This window comes from Ovis aries, chromosome 1, assembly GCF_016772045.2.
Source record: "Ovis aries strain OAR_USU_Benz2616 breed Rambouillet chromosome 1, ARS-UI_Ramb_v3.0, whole genome shotgun sequence".
NCBI lineage: Eukaryota > Metazoa > Chordata > Mammalia > Artiodactyla > Bovidae > Ovis > Ovis aries.
In genome coordinates this window covers 97,309,317-97,328,810 of record NC_056054.1, presented here as the reverse complement: position 1 = coordinate 97,328,810, position 19,494 = coordinate 97,309,317, and the positions used below count along the sequence as shown (strand labels likewise).

Here is a 19,494-nt window from a genome sequence, read left to right as displayed (position 1 = left end):
TTTATTTTGTTGCAGCGTTGTATCAGTTTCAGGTGTACACTATAGTGATTCAAATATTTAAAGATTATACTCCATTTAAAGGTACTATGAAATAATAGCTGAATTCCCCGTTCTGTATCCATGTGCATTATTTATTTTATGCCTAGTAGTTTCCCTCTCTCAATCCCCCACCTCTGCCTTGGCCCTCCCTCTTCCTTCTCCCGCTAGTAACCACGGTTTGTTCTCTATACCTGTAAGGCTGTTTCTATTTTATTATATTCATTTGTCTTGTTTTTTAGACTCCACAGATAAGTAATAACATACAGTATTTGTCTTTTCTGTCTGACTTGTTTCACTAATCATAATACCCTCTAAGTCCATCCATGATGCAGATGGCAGAATTTCATTCTTTTTTATTTCTGAGTAATATTCTTGTGTGTGTGTGTGTGTGTGTGTGTGTGTCTGTGTGTGTGTGAGAGAGAGAGAGAGAGAGAGAGTCACAGATCACATCTTCTTTATCCCTTCATTTGTTGATGGATACTTAGGTTGCTTCCATAGCATGGCTATGATAAATAACCTAATGCTGATTTGAATGGACTTCCCTGGTGGCTCAGACGGTAAAGCGTCTGTCTACAATGTGGGAGACGCAGGTTCGATACCTGGGTTGGGAAGATCCCCTGGAGAAGGAAACGGCAGTCCACTCCAGGACTATGGTCTGGAAAATCCATTGGGATGCATATATCTTTTTGAATTAGTGTTTTCATTTTCTTCAGATGTATACCAAGGAGTGCAATTACTGGATCATATTTTAGTTCTGTTTTTAGCTTGAGTGACAGTTCACTATCATGGCTGTACTAGTTTACATTCCAACCAATAGCATTAAGAGTTTCCTTTTCTTCACATCTTTACCAGCATACTTTATTTGTATACTTTTTTGATGATAGACATTCTGACAATTGTGAGTTGTAATTTGACTTCCGAAACAACTTGATCTTCCTTTTTAAAACAGTTTTTATTGGAATATAGTTGATTTACAATGTGTAAGTTTGAGGTGTACAGCAACGTGAACTCTTTGTTTGTTTTTGAACTCTTTTTTTAGATTCTTTTTCCATATAGACCATTACAGATTATTGAATAGAATTTCCTGTGCTATATAATAGGTCCTTATACAGTAGTGTGTAGTCTCTAATCCATCTCTCCCCTCCTCTTGGTAACCATAGGGTTGATTTCTACATCTGTAACTCTGTTTCTGTTTTGTAACTAAGTTCATTTGTAAGATTTTTTAGATACTAGCTGTAAGTGATACCATGTGGTATTTGTCTTTGTCTGACTTATTTCACTCTGTACAACAATCTCTAGGTCCGTCTGTGTTGCTGCAAATGGCAAATGGCTTTATTTCATTCATCTTTAAGGCTGAGTAATATTCCACTGCATATATATACCACATCTGTTTTATCCATTCCTCTGTTGATGGGCATTTAAGTTGCCTCAGCATTTTGGCTATTACAAATACTGATGCGTAAACACTGGGGTACATGTATCTTTTAGAATTACGATTTTCTGTGGTTACATGCCCACGAGTGAAATTGCTGGACCATATGGTAGCTCTGTTTTTACTTTTTTAAGGAACCTCCATATTGTTCTCAATAGTGGCTGTACCATCTTACATTCTCACCAACAGTGTTGGAGTGTTCCATTTCTCCATACCCTCTCCAGCATTTATTGTTTGTAGATTTTTTGATGATAGCCTTTCTGACAGGTGTGATGTGATGCCACATTATAGTTTTGATTTGTATGTCTCTAATAATTAGTGATGTTGAGCATCTTTCGATGTGCTTTTTTAGCCATCTATATGTCTTTAGAGAAATGTCTCTTTAGATCCTCTGCCCATTTTTTGATTGCAGTGGGATTTTTTTTTCTTGTTTTCTTTTTTTGATTGAGATGTATAAGCTGTTTGTATGTTTTGGAAATTTGCCCTTGTCAGTTGCTTCATTTGTAAATATTTTTTCCCATTATGAGGGTTGTCTTTTCATTTTGTTTACTGCTTTCCTTTGCTGTGCAAAAGCTTTTAAGTTTAATTATGTCCCATTTGTTTTTGCTTTCAGTTTCATTATTCTGGGAAAGTGAAAGTGAAAGTCGCTCAGTTGTGTCCGACTTTTTGTGACCCCATGGACTATACAGTCCATGGAATTTTCCAGGCCAGAATACTGGAGTGGGTAGCCTTTCTCTTCTTCAGGAGATCTTCCCAACCCAAGGATGGAACCCAGGTCTCCCACATTGCAGGTGGATTCTTTACCAGCTGAGCCACAAGGGAAACCCAAGAATACTGGAGTGGGTAGCCTATTCCTTCTCCAGCAGATCTTCCTGACCCAGGAATTGAACCAGGGTCTCCTGCATTGCAGGCAGATTCTTTACCAACTGAGCTATTAGGGAAGCCTTACTCTAGGAGGTGGATCAAAAAAATCTTGCTGTGATTTATGTCAAAGAGTGTTCTTCCTATGTTTTCCTCTAAAAGTTTTATAGTATCCGGCCTTACACTTAGGTCTTTAATCCATGTTGAGTTTATGTATAATGTTGGGAGTGTTCTAATTTCATTTGTTTACATGTAGCTGTCCAGTTTTCGCAGCACCACATATTGATGAGACTGTCTTTTCTCCATTGTATATTCTTGCCTCCTTTGTCGTAGATTTGGTGACACTAGTGTGTGGGTTTATTTCTGGGCTTTCTATCCTGTTCCATTGATCTATATTTCTGGTTTTGTGCCAGTACCATACTATTTTGATAACTGTAGCTTTGTAGTATAGTCTGAAGTCAGGAAACCTGATTCCTCCAGTTCCATTTTTCATTCTCAAGATTGCTTTGGCTATTTGTGGTGTTTTGTGTTTCCATGCAAATTGTAAATTTTTTAGTTCTAATTCTGTGAAAAATGCCATGGGTAATTTGATAGGGATTGCATTGAATTTGTTGATTGCCTTGGGTAAAATAGTAATTTCCCAGTCGAAGAACATGGTATATCTCTCCATCTGTTTGTGTCATCTTTGATTCCTTTCATCAATATTTATAGTTTTCTGCATACAAGTGTTTTGCCTCCTTAGATAGGTTTATTCTTAGGTATTTTATTCTTTCTAATATAATGGTAGATGGGATTGTTTCCTTGATAATGTTTCTGAGCTTTCTTGTTAGTGTCTAGAAATACATATTTCTGTGTATTAATTTTGTATCCTGTAACTTTACCAGATTCATTGATGAGCTATAATAGTTTTCTGATAGTGTCTTTAGGGTTTCTTTATGTATCATATCATGTTACCTGCAAACAGTGACAATTTTACTTCTTTTTTTTCAGTTTTGGTTCCTTTTATTTCTTCTCTGATTGCTGTGGCTAGAACTTCCAAAACTATGTTGAATAAAAATGGCGAGAGGACATCCTTGTCTTATTCCTGATTTTAGAGGAGATGCTTTCAGTTTTTCACCATTGAGAATGATTTTTGCTGTGGGGTTGGTGTATATAGCTTTTATTATGTTGAGGTGGATTCCTGTTATGCCCACTTTCTGGAGAGTTTTTGTCAAAGGAATGTTGAATTTTGTCAGAAGCTTTTTCTGCAGCTATTGAGATAATCTTTGGCTTTTATTCTTCAATTTGTTGATGTGGAGTATCATATTGATTTGCGGATATTGAAAAATCCTTGCATCCCTGGGATAAATCCCATCTGGTCCTGGAGTTTTGTTTGTTGAAAGATTTTTAATCACAGTTTCAATTTCAGTTCTTGTGATTGGTCTGTTTATATTTTTTGTTTCTCCTTGGCTCATTCTTGGAAGCGTGTTCCTCTTTATGAATTTGCGCCTCTGTTTTAGGTTGCTCATTTTATGGGTGTATCGTTTCTTGTAGTAGTCTTTTATGATACTCTGCATTTCTGTGGTGTTCGTTGTAACTTCTTTTTTTTCATTTCTGTCTTATTGATTTGAGTCCTCTTTCTTCTTGATGACTCTGACTAAAGGTTTATCAATTTTGTTTATCTTTGCAGAGAGCCAGCTTTTAGTTTCACTGATTTTTGCTGTTGTTTTCTTTGTCTCTATTTCATTTGTTTTTTGTCTGATCTTTATGATTTCTTTCCTTCTACTTACTTGGGAGTTTATCTGTTCTTCTTTCTCTAGTTACCTTGTGTTGTGTTTGGAAAAGATGCTGGATATGATTTCCGTTTTTTTAAATATACTGAGGTTTGATTTGTGACTGAAGTTGCTATCTATCCTGGAGAATGTCCCCTGTGCACTTGAGAAGAAAGTGTGTTCTGATGCTTTTAGATGGAATGTCCTGTAAATATCAATTAAGTCTATCTGGTCCAATGTGCCATTTAAGGCTTATGTTTACTTATTAATTTTCTATTTGGATGATCTGTCCATTGGTATAATGGGTGTTACAGTTCCCCACCATTATTGTGTTACTGGCAATTTCTGCTTTTGTGGCTGTTAGCATTTGCTTTGTATCCTGAAGTGCTCCTATATTGGGTGCCTATATATTTGCAATTGTTATGTCATCTTGGATTGATCCCTTAATCATTATGTAGTGTCCTTCCTTGTCTTTTGTACCAGTCTTTATTTACAGACTGTTTTGTCTGATATAAGGTTGCTACCCTAGCTTTCTTTTGATTTCCATTTGTGTGTAATATCTTTCTTCATCCCATTGCTTTTATTCTGTGTGTGTGTCCTTAGGTCTGAAGTGGGTCTCTTGCAGACAGCATATATGTGGGTCTTGTTTTTGCTGCCATTCAGCCAGTCTGTGGCTTTTGGTTGAAGCATTTAATCCATTTACGTAAATATTGATATGTATATTCCTATTGCCATTTTTTTAATTTGAGGGGTGTTTTTTTAGGTCCTTTTTTTCCCTTTCCTCTTTTGTTCTCTTCTCTTGTGTTTCCTGCCTAGAGAATTAATTTCCCTTAGTATTTGTTGTAAAGCTGGTTTGGTAGTGCTGAATTCTCTTAGTTTTTGATTGTCTGTAAAGCTTTTGAGTCTCTGTCAAATTGGAATGAGAACCTTGCTGGGTATTCTTGATTGTAGGTTTTTCCCTTTTGTCACTTTAAATATATCATGCCACTCCCTTCTGGCCTGCAGAATTTTTGCTCAAAAAATCAGCTTATGGGGATCGGGATTCCCTTATATGTTATTTGTTGTTTTTCCCTTGTTGCTTTAAATACTTTTTATTTGTATTTGATTTTTGTTAGTTTGATTAATGTGTGTCTTGGCATGTTTCTCTTTGGGTTTATCCTTTATTGGACTGTCTGTGCTTCCTGGACTTAGGTGACCACTTTCTTTTTCATTTTAGGGAAGATTTCAACTCTAATCTCTTCAAATATTTTCTCAGGTTCTTTCTCTTTTTCTTCTTTTTAGACCCCTATAATTTAAATATTGGTGCATTTAATGTTTTCCCAGAGGTCTGAGACTGTCTTCATGTCTTTACAAAAAAAATATTACTTATATATTTCATATTGACATTTTTGGTCCACACCCTGCAGCATGCAGGATCCTGGTTTCCCAAGCAGAGATTGGATCTTTGGCCCCCTGCAGTGGAAGTGTGGAGTCTTAACCACTGGCCTGCCAGGAAAGTCCCTGTCCTCATTTCTTTTCATTCTTTTTTCTTTGCTCTGTTTCACCACAGAGATTTCCACCGTCCTGTCTTCCAGGTCACTTATCCCTTCTTCTGCCTCAGCTCTTCTGCTGGCGATTCATTCTAGTGTATTTTTCATCTCAGTCCTTGTGTTCCTCTCTATTTGTGTGTTCTTTAGTTCTCCCAGGTCTTTGTTGAACATTTCTTGTATCTTCTTGATCTGTGCCTCCATTCTTTTTCTGAGATCTTGGATCATCTTTACTATCATTATTCTGGCTTCTTTTTCAGGTAGATTGCCTAACTCCTCTTTATTTAGTTGTTCTTTCAGATTTTTATTTTGCTTTTCCATCTGCTAGATGTTTCTTTGTCTTTTCATTTTGTCAGACTTACTGTGTTTGTGGTCTCTTTTCTGCAAGTAGCAGGATCATAATTCCTCTTGCTTCTGGTGTCTGCCCCCCATTGGGTTAGGTTGGTCCAGAAGCTTGTGCTGTTATCCCCTTGAAAGGGAGTTTGATTGATGTTGTGACTAGAGCCTGCACTGGATATTGAGCAGGGCCTCCCCTTGCTCTGTGGTTGTCACTGCCCTGTTAGAGACAGGACCTGCTCTCTATTTGTTGGAGTAGAAGCCCCTAGATCTGTTTCTTAGCTGTGTTTCTGATTTGTGGTATGAGGATTGGAGCATTTCCACTGGAGAGAAGCCACTGAGTATTCTTTCTCTGGGGCTGTTCACCTGTGAATGTGCTCTGTTGTGTCCCTTTTTGCCTGTTGTATGGGCTCACAAAGTACAGTATTCTTGGCACTGCACTCTGCCCAGGTAGGAGGGTGCTGGGTAGGGATTGGAACATGGGTACCCTTCAGGTGGCGATAGGGGTGAGCTGGTCACATAGTTTGAGGAGGGGGAACAGAGGAGGCAGTGACAGGGATGTGCAAGCCAGCTCCGCTAGGAGCCCTCCCTAGTGCTCTGGAGGCAGGGGTTGGTGTATGAGGAGAGAGCCTACAATGGCAACCCCACCCCTTGTGCATTACTCAACAATGGAGCTTCATTTCTGTGGTTGTCCAGGCTTCCTCCACGAGCATTCTCAGTTGCAGAGTTCTGCAATCCCAGCCTCTCAGGTTGTCTCCTCACAGCCATGTTTTGCCAAAAGTTAAAATTTCACCTTAGGTTCAAAACATTCGTTAACAAAAGAAACCACTTGTTATACACAAATAAATAATTTCAATAACTAATAGAGAATTACCTATCTTACTTTTAACAAACAATCATTAAAAGAAAAGAAAAGTAGAACAGTAAGTAACAGTCCATATGTCACCAAATTGGGTTTTGACTGATATCCATCCAGACTCAGACAGTGCTGGGAAGTCCTGTGTGACAGCAATCTGGAGCCCCAGTTGGGAAAAGGTCCCAGGCAGTGCATCTGCTCCATAGGTGAGACTTCAGAATTGTAGGTTGGGGGTTCCTGCTTTTAATCCCAGGCCACGAACTGATATTGTCATCAGTCTGAGAGCAGATTGCAGCTCTGGTTTAATCTTTTTTTTTTTTTTTTACGGTGCCATTTGTTTTGTTTTATAAATCTTGGAATGTTATTAAGCCCCTGGTATGGTTGGCCAGACCCCCTCCAGGGGCTCAACAATTCCAGGACCTGCCCCCTTCTCATCTGTGGTGCCATGCAACTCGCACTCACCGCAGGAAGGTAGCCCAGGCACTGTCCAGGCAGGTCAGAAGCGAGGTCAGAAGCCTGCTCGGACAAGACAAGACTACTTCCATTTAATTTCCCTGACAAACCAACAGCAGGCCCCTCCCTGGATCTACTCTCCAAACCCCGCGTTCCAGCTCCCAGCATCCATGCTCACTGGCAAACACCTGTCTCAGGCTGGGGCGTGCAGGGCCAGGGCATGGACCATCGGTGTCAGTCTCACTGTCCTGCCTGTCACAGACCAGCTACTGGACTATCCTCTGAACCCCCAGGCTCCCCTCTGCTCCAGCTCATCTCCCTGATGATAAGAGGCCTTCCCCAGATGCAGGGACCTCTCCGTACCTTCAGCTCCCCACGAGGGGTGCAGGTACCATCCTGCTTCCTCTCCTCTTCCTTTGCCTTCTTTTTTTCACCCTACCCATTATGTGGGGATCTTTCTTGTCCTTTTAGGTGTCCAAGATCCTCTGCTAGTGTTCAGCAGGTGCTGTGTGGGAACTGCTTCGCGTGTAGATGTATTCTTGATACATTTGTGGGGAGAGAGAAACTCCATGTCCTCCTACTCCTCCACCATCTTGGAAAAAGCCCATCTCCCTTTTAATAAAAGTATTCTTTTAATTTTTTTCTGGAATCTCATATTCAGTATACTAAGGTAGGAAATGTTGGTGGGCAACTATTAATGTCATGTTTTGATGTTGAAATAAGGAGAGATGTTACCAGACAATTGGTATAACTTCACTGGTTTCCACCTCTGATGGCCTTCTGATCAACCCCATTGCCTTCTGGAACAGGCCTGCAGAGGTTTAAGAATAGGAGGCTGTGTTGTTAACTCTGCAAGGTGGATCTATGTTGCTAAGCTCCAGCTGAATCTTAGCTACGAAGATGCAAAAACTCTCACACCTGATTGATGTCAGTTTCTAAATCCACATAACCACTTGTGATAATAACGTGAAGATAACAGGAGCCCAGCAGTTGTTGAGCACTTACTCCCTGTGCTGGGCCCTATGCTAATAAGAACTTTGTAAACATTTTTTCATTTAATCCACAAAAAGCCTCTATGAGTTACATACCATCCTAATTCCCATCTTGTTTATGTGGAAGCTCAGAGAATGTAACTTGCCTGAGATCACACTGTGAGTTGTCACATAAGATCCAAGACACAAAGGTCCGTAGGTCTCTCAGATCCCGAAACTAATTCATTACATTAGATCTGAATTCAGAAAGCATCCTTTGGTGTAGAATTTGGGGAAATCTCAGTTCCTTGGACTTTTTCTCTATAATAAACTCTGTCATTTGATTTACAGGCAAGAACTGTCAGACCGTATTGGCTCCCTGTTCCCCAAACCCGTGTGAGAATGCTGGTGTTTGCAAAGAGGCACCAAATTTTGAGAGTTACTCCTGCCTGTGTGCTCCTGGCTGGCAAGGTAACAGCGTCGGAATGTAGAAACCAAGAGCATTTAACAGAGTGATCTGGTTATTTGATGACATGGAGAATCTATCTTTTGAGGCTTGCCCTTTTTTGTCAAGAACACAGGCCTGGTATAAAAGCTGAAGCGGCTAAGGAATGTTTTAGAGTTTCCATTTTACGTGTCTTTGCTGCCCCCTGGTGGCTAGAAGACTCCAACCAGAGTCTGAAACTATGATGTTCTATGTAGAATTTTAGCATCTGGGTGGCAACTTGTTGGGGGAACAGAAACCTGAAGGGACTTCCCAAAATAGGAGGCCAAACAGCATATCCTTGCAGTAGCCCCACCCACCCCAGCTAAAGCTCAGCCCCCACATAAATTTCTGCGTGGGAATCGATTTCCAAAGACTGGACTGTTCATTGCCCCTTTGTTTGCAGGTCAGCGGTGTACCATCGACATTGATGAGTGTGTGTCCAAGCCCTGCATGAACCACGGTCTCTGCCATAACACCCAGGGCAGCTACATGTGCGAATGTCCTCCAGGCTTCAGCGGCATGGACTGTGAGGAGGACATTGATGACTGCCTTGCCAGTGAGTGCACCAGCCTGCTCCTGAGCCCCTAGGGGAGAGCAGAGCCAAGGGGGCAGAGGAGGACCTGGCGGGGCACTTGCCTCGGTGCTGAGGCTGGCCATCCGACAGTGTATCACCTGTCTTTAATCTTCGCATTTTAAAAAGCTTCATTTTGAAGCTAGTGGCTTTAGGAGTTAATACACGGGAGTCACTTTTAAGCATTGCCTTACTAAATTTTGTACATTGTCAAAGTGGGGACAATGCTATGAAAGCTTCTAATAAAAAGCAGATCTCTTGACGTATAATTAAGTATACAACACACTGCCAGTATTTAAATGAACCAGTCCAGTAAGTTTTGACATATGACAACTCAAAACAGTATTTAAGATACTGATCACATTCATCCCCCTGAATGTATTTCATCTCTTGTAACTTAACCCTCCTTTCTACTTTCCTGTCTCAGACAACTAGGGATCTACCTCTGTCACTTTAGATTTGTGTGAATTTTTTTACAATTTTATTTTTCTCTGAGAGCTCTACTTGGCACTGTACATCTTAGGGGAATCTTTTCATTCTGACTGGTATGAATGTGAACTGTGCTCAGCCTAGTATAAACTTTAGGGATTGTTCTGCCTACTTCTTTCTAGTGGTGCTTTACCCAGCTTTAGCAGTTTCAACACTTGAATGTGATGTACTTATCAGTACAGGCATCTCTCAGTGTCTGAGGGTATTGGTTCTAGGACCCCCTGTGGATACTAAAATCTGCAGATGCTCAAGTCCCTTTTATAAAATAGTGTAGTATTTGCATATAACCTATGCACATCCTCTTGTATACTTTAAATCATTTCTTAATTACTTGTAATACCTAATGCAGTGTAAGTGCTATGTAAATATTTGCTGGTACATGGCAAAGTCAAGTTTAGCCTTTTGGAACTTCCTGGGATTTAAAAAAAAATTTTTTTCTGTCCTTGGTTTTTGAACCCATGATTGTGGAACACATGAAAATGGGGGACCGCTTGTATTCAGTTACTGGTGTGGTGATTAAATCATTAAACTTCAAACGAGCTTATGATAGTGCATCCAGAATAATGGCATCTTATTCACAGCATATATCATTTCAGATTATCATATGGATGGCACTATACTAGGGGCTGACAGTGCTAATATAAGTAAAAGCTTACATTTATGAAACTCATAATCTCTCAGGAAATAAAGACAGTTAGATAATTCCAACATTATATGACTAATGGTGAAAAAAACATGTTCAGGGTACAACTGATGGAGAAATTTAAGGGAGTGGGATCAAACTATTTGGATTCCTTTCCCACATTAATTAGTATATCAATCAAATTTCTACTATTTAAACATTTTTTCCTATTTGAAGTAGGACTAACAATATTTGCAACTAATTTAAAATTACTCAGTGAATTACTATGAGTTGCTTGAAAGGTGCTATGGAAGTTACAGTAGCTGTGTAGTCTAGACTTGTTCCAGTAGAGACTGCAAATGAGCCTTAGAATGAAATTAGCCTAATAGATGACTAAGGTATAAATATCTCTCTTATAAAATAAGGGCTGCATTACCCACCTGGTGTTTAGTTTTCTCTTTATGTTTATGACCTGTCTTGTAATTGTATTTCAAGTTCCTTAAGACCAGGAGCCACATCTGACTTTTCTTGCTCCGATTCGAGTGCCGTCTGTGTTGCAGAGGACTGTGCTCTGATAATAGCTCAAAATTTCTTGACTAACTGCTGTGGCTGTAAAGTGTTCTCTAAGATCAAACGACGTGATGTTTAAAATTTAAAAATGCTCGTTTCCTAGTTGTATGTAAATCTAAAAAACAACAAACAAAAACAAGAAAGGAGAGGAGAAAGGGAAAAAAGGAAGAGAGGAAGGGAGAAGAAAAGGTTGACCAGCACAAGGGGACTAATTGATATCTATCCCATCCCTGGTTTTATGAGTATTAATTTTGCAAAACAGTGATGCATGTAAAGTTCTTTCCAGCTATTAAACAGACTCTTACTAAGAATCTCAGGCAGGTGTTACTACATTCATTTTTGTAAATGGAGGAGTCAGGGCAAAATAGATGTGAAGAAAAGTCAGAATTGTTACTGTTGTTAGTGTGGCTCAGTTCAGGCTACTCACCTGAATGACTCTAAGGTTAAATGGATGCTGCTGTTCAGAGTTCTAATTCTTGTGTGCAATGGCTTAGATCCTTGCCAGAATGGAGGTTCCTGTGTAGATGGAGTGAATACTTTCTCCTGCCTGTGCCTTCCGGGCTTCACTGGGGATAAATGTCAGACAGACATGAATGAGTGTCTGAGTGAGCCCTGTAAGAACGGAGGGACCTGCTCTGACTATGTCAACAGTTACACCTGCAAGTGCCAGGCGGGATTTGATGGAGTCCACTGTGAGAACAACATTGACGAGTGCACTGAGAGGTGAGCAGCCCGTGTCCTCAGGCAACAGTGTCTTACGGGAAAAGGGAGAGAGGGGAGGAACCTACAGAGTACTCTACTGGGATTGAGGGGCCACATAAGGCATCGCCTTGGATCCCACCATACAATCATCTCCTATTTTCTAGTTTCTGATTCCTTGTGGACATCTAGTTACAAGTTTAAGGTAGAGGTTGAAAAACTTAGTGAGATGTTCAGTTCAGTCGCTCAGTCGTGTCTGACTCTTTGCAACCCCATGAGCCACAGCATGTCAGGCCTCCCTGTCCATCACCAACTCCCAGAGTCCACCCAAACCCATGTCCATTGAGTCGGTGATGCCATCCAAACATCTCATCCTCTGTCGTCCCCTTCTCCTCGTGCCCTCAATCTTTCCCAGCATCAGGGTCTTTTCAAATGAGTCAGCTCTTCATATCAGGTGGCCAAAGTATTGGAGTTTCAGCTTCAACATCAGTCCTACCAATGAACAGCCAGGACTGATCTCCTTTAGGATGGACTGGTTGGCTCTCTTTGCAGTCCAAGGGACTCTCAAGAGTCTTCTCCAACACCACAGTTCAAAAGCATCAGTTCTTCGGTGCTCAGCTTTCTTTATAGTCCAACGCTCACATCCATACATGACCACTAGAAAAACCATAGCCTTGACTAGACGGACCTTTGTTGCCAAAGTAATGTCTCTGCTTTTTTATAGTGAGATGAATCATCATTTATTTCTTACATAGGAAACAGAAAGAGCTATAATTTCTATATCATCTCCTTTTGGTCTCTGGTAAATTTCAGTTGACAAAAAAATCCTACTTGTTTACAGATTTGTCATCCCTCTTTAAGTAATTTCTGGGAGGTTTGATTCTTTTTTATTATCAACAAATTTGTTCTGTTTTTCTTCCATAAAGAAATATAGAATCAAGAGCTGTTATTTGATATGTTTCTTATAAATTAAATTGACTTAGAGATGAAATGTGATACATGGAAAGCTACAGAAGGGCTGGGTAAAACCTGGACGCCTTCACTTTCTCTTGGAGTCTCTAATAAGCTCAGACTTTTAAATACTCCTCGGATCTTTTTGGTTGTGGAAAAGAAGCTGAGACTCATGCTGATTGGTGCCCATTCTAATTTGGAAAAAGGTTAAGTTTACTGGATATAGGAATTTGGGGTGCTCAGGAGTATTTCCTCCTGTAATATCTTAGATGTGAGGAACCTCACTTTAAAAATAGCAGGTCAGAGGATCCAGATTATCTAGCTGATGTTGTTTTTTCTGTGTGCTTCTCAGCTCCTGTTTCAATGGTGGCACGTGTATCGATGGGATTAACTCCTTCTCTTGCTTGTGCCCTGTGGGCTTCACTGGTTCCTTCTGCCTCCATGAGATCAATGAATGCAACTCTCATCCATGCCTGAATGAAGGAGTATGTGTTGATGGCCTGGGTACCTACCGCTGCATCTGTCCATTGGGCTATACTGGAAAAAACTGTCAGGTAATTAGATTTCATCCCATTCATTCAGCTCCCACAGAATTGTTGAGTGTTATACCTGTTTCTTTCCTAAGCAAAATAATCCCCATCTAAAAGAGAAAATTCGGCGTCTTAGGAATGTACTCAAAATAAATCTGGACAGCTTCTTAATTATACTTCTAAGATAACTAAGTTAATCTAAGTTCTTAGATAACTTCTAAGAACTACCAACTTCTTAACCTGGTAGATTTCAAAATGGTGATACTGGCAAGATTATATTGGTTAACACACATAAAATTGTTAGCAGGCTCACCTAGAGCTGCAGAAAATGCATATGAGAAATAAGCATATTGATATCATTTAGGAAATACAAAAAGGGAAACAACGAACAATCAAAGTTTTTAAAATTCAGATACAACATCTAAGGGGATAATGATAATTATGCCCTACAGTGTTGTAACAGTCTCAAAACCAAGCTATTCACATGTCTTTCAAATTCAAATATTTAATATTTATCTTCATAGACTCTTAGGATGGAACGACCCCTCAGAGCCTACTAGTCTAGCCTTTCATGAAAGAATAAATTGAGCCCCAAAGTAACTTTTCTAAGGTTGCACCCCAAACAGCATTGTGTTTAATTTTATGCAGTTTTTCCTCTCAAACAATGATGGAATGATAGAATATCATACCAGCAGTCCAAACAATTTAGAAATAAATGCCCAAATGTAACTAGCCTTTCAGAGTACACTTCAGTGAAGCTTTGGCTGTACTGGACGTGCAGATAAGCACCTCTGCATATTAAACAGCTTACTGCTGATTCCCTGGATCACGAGGCTATTCTTTGTGGGGCTTCTGCTGTTCACACAGCGTGGTGGCCCTCTGCCCTCCCCGCTCTTTCACAAATGGTCAGTGTTGTGAGCATGGCCTCCTCTCCCCAGGAGCCAGGCCACCACATGGGAGTTTTGGAAAAGGTGCTAGTCCACTTGCACCCTTTGCCTCTTGCTTTTCAGAAGCCTGAGTTTCTCCCATCAAAGTACGTTCTTTGTTTCGTGGATGGGTTCATTTGTGCCATATTTTGGATTCCACACGTGACAGTGTGGTTTTTCCCTTTCTGGCTTGACTTGACTTAGTGTGATAATTTCTGGTTCAGCCCGTGTTGCTGTAATGGCCTGATTCCCCTCTAGTAGGAGTCCATTTTATGTGTGCGCCGCATTTTCTTTATTCATCTGTTTCAGTGTCTCGGCTGTTGTGCATGGTGCTGTCAACTGATAGGGGTGGGTGGACAACAGGCTCTTGCTGTACAGCACAGGCAGCTGTAGGCAGTGTCCTGTGATAAGCCCTAATAGAAGAGATTATTTAAGAAAGAATGTCTGTATGTGTGTAACTGAGGAACTTTGCTGTGCAATAGAGATTAGCACAGCATTGTAAATCAACTGTACTTCAATAAAAAAGTTTTTATTTTTTGCTAACAGTAAAAAAGTAAGCTTTTGGACAGTTTTTAGGTTTATTAACAAGCTTTAAGCCTTTAAATCCTGAACTCTTATTCACCACAGACAGATTAGATCAAGCCCATGTGATTTCTCACTCAGGAGTAGCACATAGAATCTGTAGACCTGTCTGACAGCTTTAACTCTTTTCTAGCCCTGCAGGGCGGCCATGTTTCTAGACATGAGCGTGATGTAGGGAATAACTTAACCAATTAAGTTCCTCAAATTCTTAAACTTATCTGGTAAGAATTTTTGAATAGCAGAGCTAAAAGAATTAGACTGTATAAAATGATTAGCTTATCTGGGGACAGTGAATCTAAGTTTAAGGCTTGGGTGAGGGCTCTTTTTTTAATTAATTAGTGTGCTTTCCTTTGAGTTCTTAAAATGCAGTGTAGCTTTTTTTCATTCCTGGTGTCTGAATGTTGATATATGTGTCTGCCTCTGTTTCAGACCCTGGTGAACCTCTGCAGTCGGTCTCCATGTAAAAACAAAGGTACCTGCATTCAGGATAAAGCAGAGTCGCGGTGCCTGTGTCCGTCTGGATGGGCTGGTGCTTACTGCGATGTTCCCAGTGTCTCCTGTGAGGTGGCGGCCTCCCGCAGAGGTGAGCTCTGCCCCCCTGAGACTCAAGGGTCAGTCCATGAAGTACTGACTAACGAGCAGCACTGTAGGGCAAGAGTTGTTATTGTGGGAGGAGAGGGAAGGGCAGACAGGAACGAATGGGCAAGGCTCTGGAGAAAGGGTCTGAAATGGAAGGTGAAGGGCAGGGGAGCAAGTCTAGAGATTCTGAAAAGGAATGTACTTGACGTGGAAGGAAGGCATGTTCCACTTTCAGCACTTGTTTATTTTTTTTAACATATTTATTTTTAATTGAAGGATAATTGCTTTACAGTATTGTATTGATTTCTGCCATACAGCAACATGAATCAGCCATAAGTATACATATGCCCCCTCCCTCTTGAACCTCTCTGTCACCTCCCACCTCATCCACCATTCTAGGTTGTCACAAAGCCCCATTTTGAGTTCCCGAGTCATAGAGCTAATTCCCACTGGCTACCTGGTTTATGCATAGTAGTGTTTATGTTTCCATGCTTCTCTCTCCATTTGTCCCACCCTCTCCTTCCCCAGTGCCCGCTGGCTCTGGGTCCATAAGCCTATTCTCTGTGTCTGCATCTCCACTGCTGCCCTGCAAATAGGTTCATCAGTCCCATCTTTATAAATTTCACGTATATGCAGCACTTATTTAGTTTTAACACAAAACAGATCCTGAGGGTTGTGAACTAGACAAGAATAAAATATAATGTGTCAACCAGCTTAGATTAGTTCAGCTGACCCTGCCGTGTTGTATGCTGTTCCGTGACGTTCCTTCCTCCACTGGGTTTCGCAGGGGTGCCCGTTGACCGCTTGTGCCAGCACTCCGGCGTCTGTATCAGCGCGGGCAACTCGCATCACTGCCAGTGCCCCCTGGGCTACACCGGGAGCTACTGTGAGGACCAGCTTGATGAGTGCTCGTCCAATCCCTGCCAGCACGGCGCCACCTGCCGGGACTTCATTGGTGGATACAGATGTGAGGTGAGTAAGAGGAGCAGGCAAAGTCAGAGGCCTTCCGGAAGATGGCACGCTGCTTACAAACACGGGCATCCTGAGTTTAGCTGCGTATGTCTGATTCTCGCAATTTATAGATTTCTTTTCTTTTTGCAAATCATGATTACATTGCTTTCTAATCACTGTTGCTTTCAGTCCCCTGTGCATTAAGTTAGAAGAGCTCTGGTAAGCTATTTTCACAGAAGTCTGGAACCACCTTGCTTCCACAGGATTGCTTCCAGAATCCAGAGCTGCAATACTCTGCCAGGGTGCATTTCCCAGCCTACCCAGCCCAGTGGCCCCTGGTACTTCTCTGAATAAGCAGTTGAGATAGGAGAAGCCACTTTGAGGAGTGGGCCTTTGACCCATGTCATGTTTGTAAACAGTCATTGGTCAATCGACTAATAATTCTCTCAAAAAAATGTTACCCAACCTGTTCTGTGTAGCATCATACTGTTACATGTATATATTTGAGGGCGTACGTATCTTTTAAGGAACGTATCATGCTGCAGTCCACGGGGTCACAAGGAGTCAGACACAACTTGGCAACTGAACAACAATAGCAACATCATTGTCTTCTTAATGTCTGGGCTGATAGATCAAGATGTTGACAAAATACCAGAGACATGAATTTGATACCAACAAGCAACACCGAGAAAAACTCTGCTTCTCTGCTTGTCAAAATGAGCCAAAGATGGTTTCAGGGTATTGGTCCCTGTTTCTTATTTTTAGTTTGAAAGCCACTGGTACCATTTTTTTAAAACATAGCCCTAAGAAGTAGAATTTATTCACTTAGGGCCTGCCTGCTTTATATATTCTGCAAAACTACACCTGGCACTGCTAGCCACAGGTAAGATAGCCCCAGGATGTGAAGATACCGAGCCCCTGCTGTCCTTCAGAGCTCTGTGACCCAGAGACTCTGGCCTGGCTGCTGAGTCATATCACCAAACATGTCAGCCCCTCTCTGTTACCCTCTTCCCTCTGAGTTCATCTGCCCTCCTCTTATCCTTTTTTATCTCTCTCTGAGTCACATCTCTGTTAAGGTTTGCATAAAGTCCAATGAACGATGTTAAAGTTATTCATATGCAGTTTGCACTATGAATTGAACATCTTTTTATTCAGCCTATACACAGATCTTTGTTTTGAGCTCTCAAAAGTACTCAGATAACAGTTTGTAACTGCTGCTGTTGCTTTATAGGTTTACCAAAAATGGCATAAAAAAAAAAAAAGAAAGAAAGGAGATGTTGCATAGTTTTAAACCAGAAGGTGGCACTTCGTACTTATAAAATTCGATAGCTATACTGGGACGCATACAGCAATCAATTCCAGTAATTTTGCTTTGAGGGACTCAAAGCATTGCCCAAATACAGCCACTTCATTGTCAGTATTTTCTTCCTTGATCAGCCCTGAAGGCCCTAGAACGCCTACATCTAGCACAGCTAGCTTGCCCACCTCTTGGTGCCCCCACCCCTACATCAGCCAGTTTCTCACACATAAACATGTAGTTTCCTGAGCATGGGGATCAGTAAATACACGCATTATCTTTACTACCATCCACATGTACCATTTCTGTGGGCCACCGGGTCCTCATCACATACAAAGGAATGAATGTTTTAAAGATGAGAAAACCTGCACACAGAAGGGACGGATGGCTTTTGCACAGGCATCATTTGAGATATCCCTCAGAATATTCAGTCCTTGCCTTCCTTTTCAAGTGGCTTTTTTGGCTAGAACTGATTGGATAGAAATGCCATTGAGCTGTGAGTTGACTCTGCACGAGATGGTGAGTAAGGAGTGTGATGATACCAGAGAAGCGTACAAGAGCTGGGTGGGGTTTGGCAGAAAAGGGTCACAGTAACTTACCTGATTTCATTTGCTCCCATGATATGCATCCAACAACAGTCCAACATTTCTTGTTCTTTTTGCTTTGCTCTTGGCAGTGTGTCCCTGGATATCAGGGTGTCAACTGCGAGTATGAAGTGGATGAGTGCCAGAACCAGCCATGCCAGAATGGAGGCACCTGTATCGACCTTGTGAACCACTTCAAGTGCTCCTGTCCACCAGGCACTCGGGGTATGAACTCAGCCTTACCTCTCTTCCATCCAGGGCATTCTCTTAAGTTATAAATGCATTTTTAGTCTCGTGAAGGAATTTTTAAAACAAGACTCAGCATTATTCTGAATCTTAAGAGAGTCAGGCCATTTCATTGCTCTCTTGCCAAGCTCTGGTGTTCTGACGCCTGTCTGGTCAATTCTGTCTGGTTGTTGTTAAAACCCATGAAACACAGAATGTGCAAATGACATAATGTTGCAGCAGAGTTAACCTGGTTAGCAAGATCTCTTGGTACTTCGAGGGAAAACAACCAGTAGCCTCTTGAATAAATTATTTGTATTTACCAGCTCGTGTATTTTTCTGAACTTCAAGTCTTGCCTCCATAAAGTGGGAAAATAAATGAAATGAAAACATTTGCCTGTTTTCGTAAGCCCAAGGGGAGAAGGTTGATGGTCCAAGAATGAACTAAGAATTACAATAAGACCTAATGAGATGCAACCCTAGATGGTGGATGGTGGAACCATCATTCCACCAGGGGCATTCCCTTGCCTGCAAACAATCTCCTGGAAAGAGCTTGGAGTATCATTTTTTAGAAGAGATGTAGTTATAATGGTGCCTGCTCTGAGCAGCATGTGAAAAGAAAAAGCCATCCACAATGGTGGAAAATTGATTCTCATCAAAGAGAATAGAATGTTAGAGAAATATTTATACTGTCTTAAACCTTTGGGTCAGTGGATTTTGGCTTTCCTTCTTGAGTTCGGAGTTGGCTAAATTAGAATGGAAAAGTTCCCCAGTAGTAGGCTAGTTATTGAGCAGTGAGATTAACAGGGAAGTCAAAACTAAGGAGAAACAGCCTTTAAATATTTGAAGATTTGTTCTGTTAAAGGAGAGTTGTTTTCTGCTCAGTACTTGAAAGAGAAGTAGAGGTTAATTTTAATTACTTCTAGCGGTAATATTCATTAAAAATCCTGTTACTATTTTTATTGAGGTCACATTAAATTTATGAATCTGTGTAAAGAAGACTGACATCTTTAGAATGAGAAGTCTTCCTGACCAACCCATTGTCTTTCTGTTTATTCAAGTTTCCTTTTGTGTCTTTTAGGTCTACTTTTAAGTCTTCATGTAGGTGTAGTGCATTTCTTGTTAAGATTATTCTTAGATATTTTATCTTTTGCCTGGCATGCTGCAGTTCATGGGGTCACAAAGAGTCGGCCACGACTGAGCGAC

At 40.9% G+C, this 19,494-nt stretch overlaps 1 protein-coding gene across 6 annotated transcripts in view; it reads left to right on the top strand.

Annotated features, from left to right (window-relative positions):
- The window catches only part of NOTCH2 (notch receptor 2), a 212,622-nt gene that overhangs the window by 174,183 nt on the left and 18,945 nt on the right, over nucleotides 1-19,494 (top strand). For all 6 annotated transcript variants that reach the window (XM_060401816.1, XM_060401813.1, XM_004002392.6 and 3 more), the window contains 7 exons: nucleotides 8,577-8,696; nucleotides 9,116-9,268; nucleotides 11,459-11,687; nucleotides 12,967-13,168; nucleotides 15,082-15,235; nucleotides 16,019-16,203; nucleotides 18,156-18,288. In XM_060401816.1, coding sequence (XP_060257799.1) covers nucleotides 8,577-8,696; nucleotides 9,116-9,268; nucleotides 11,459-11,687; nucleotides 12,967-13,168; nucleotides 15,082-15,235; nucleotides 16,019-16,203; nucleotides 18,156-18,288 — 1,176 coding nt within the window. The remainder of the gene's footprint in view (nucleotides 1-8,576; nucleotides 8,697-9,115; nucleotides 9,269-11,458; nucleotides 11,688-12,966; nucleotides 13,169-15,081; nucleotides 15,236-16,018; nucleotides 16,204-18,155; nucleotides 18,289-19,494) is intronic.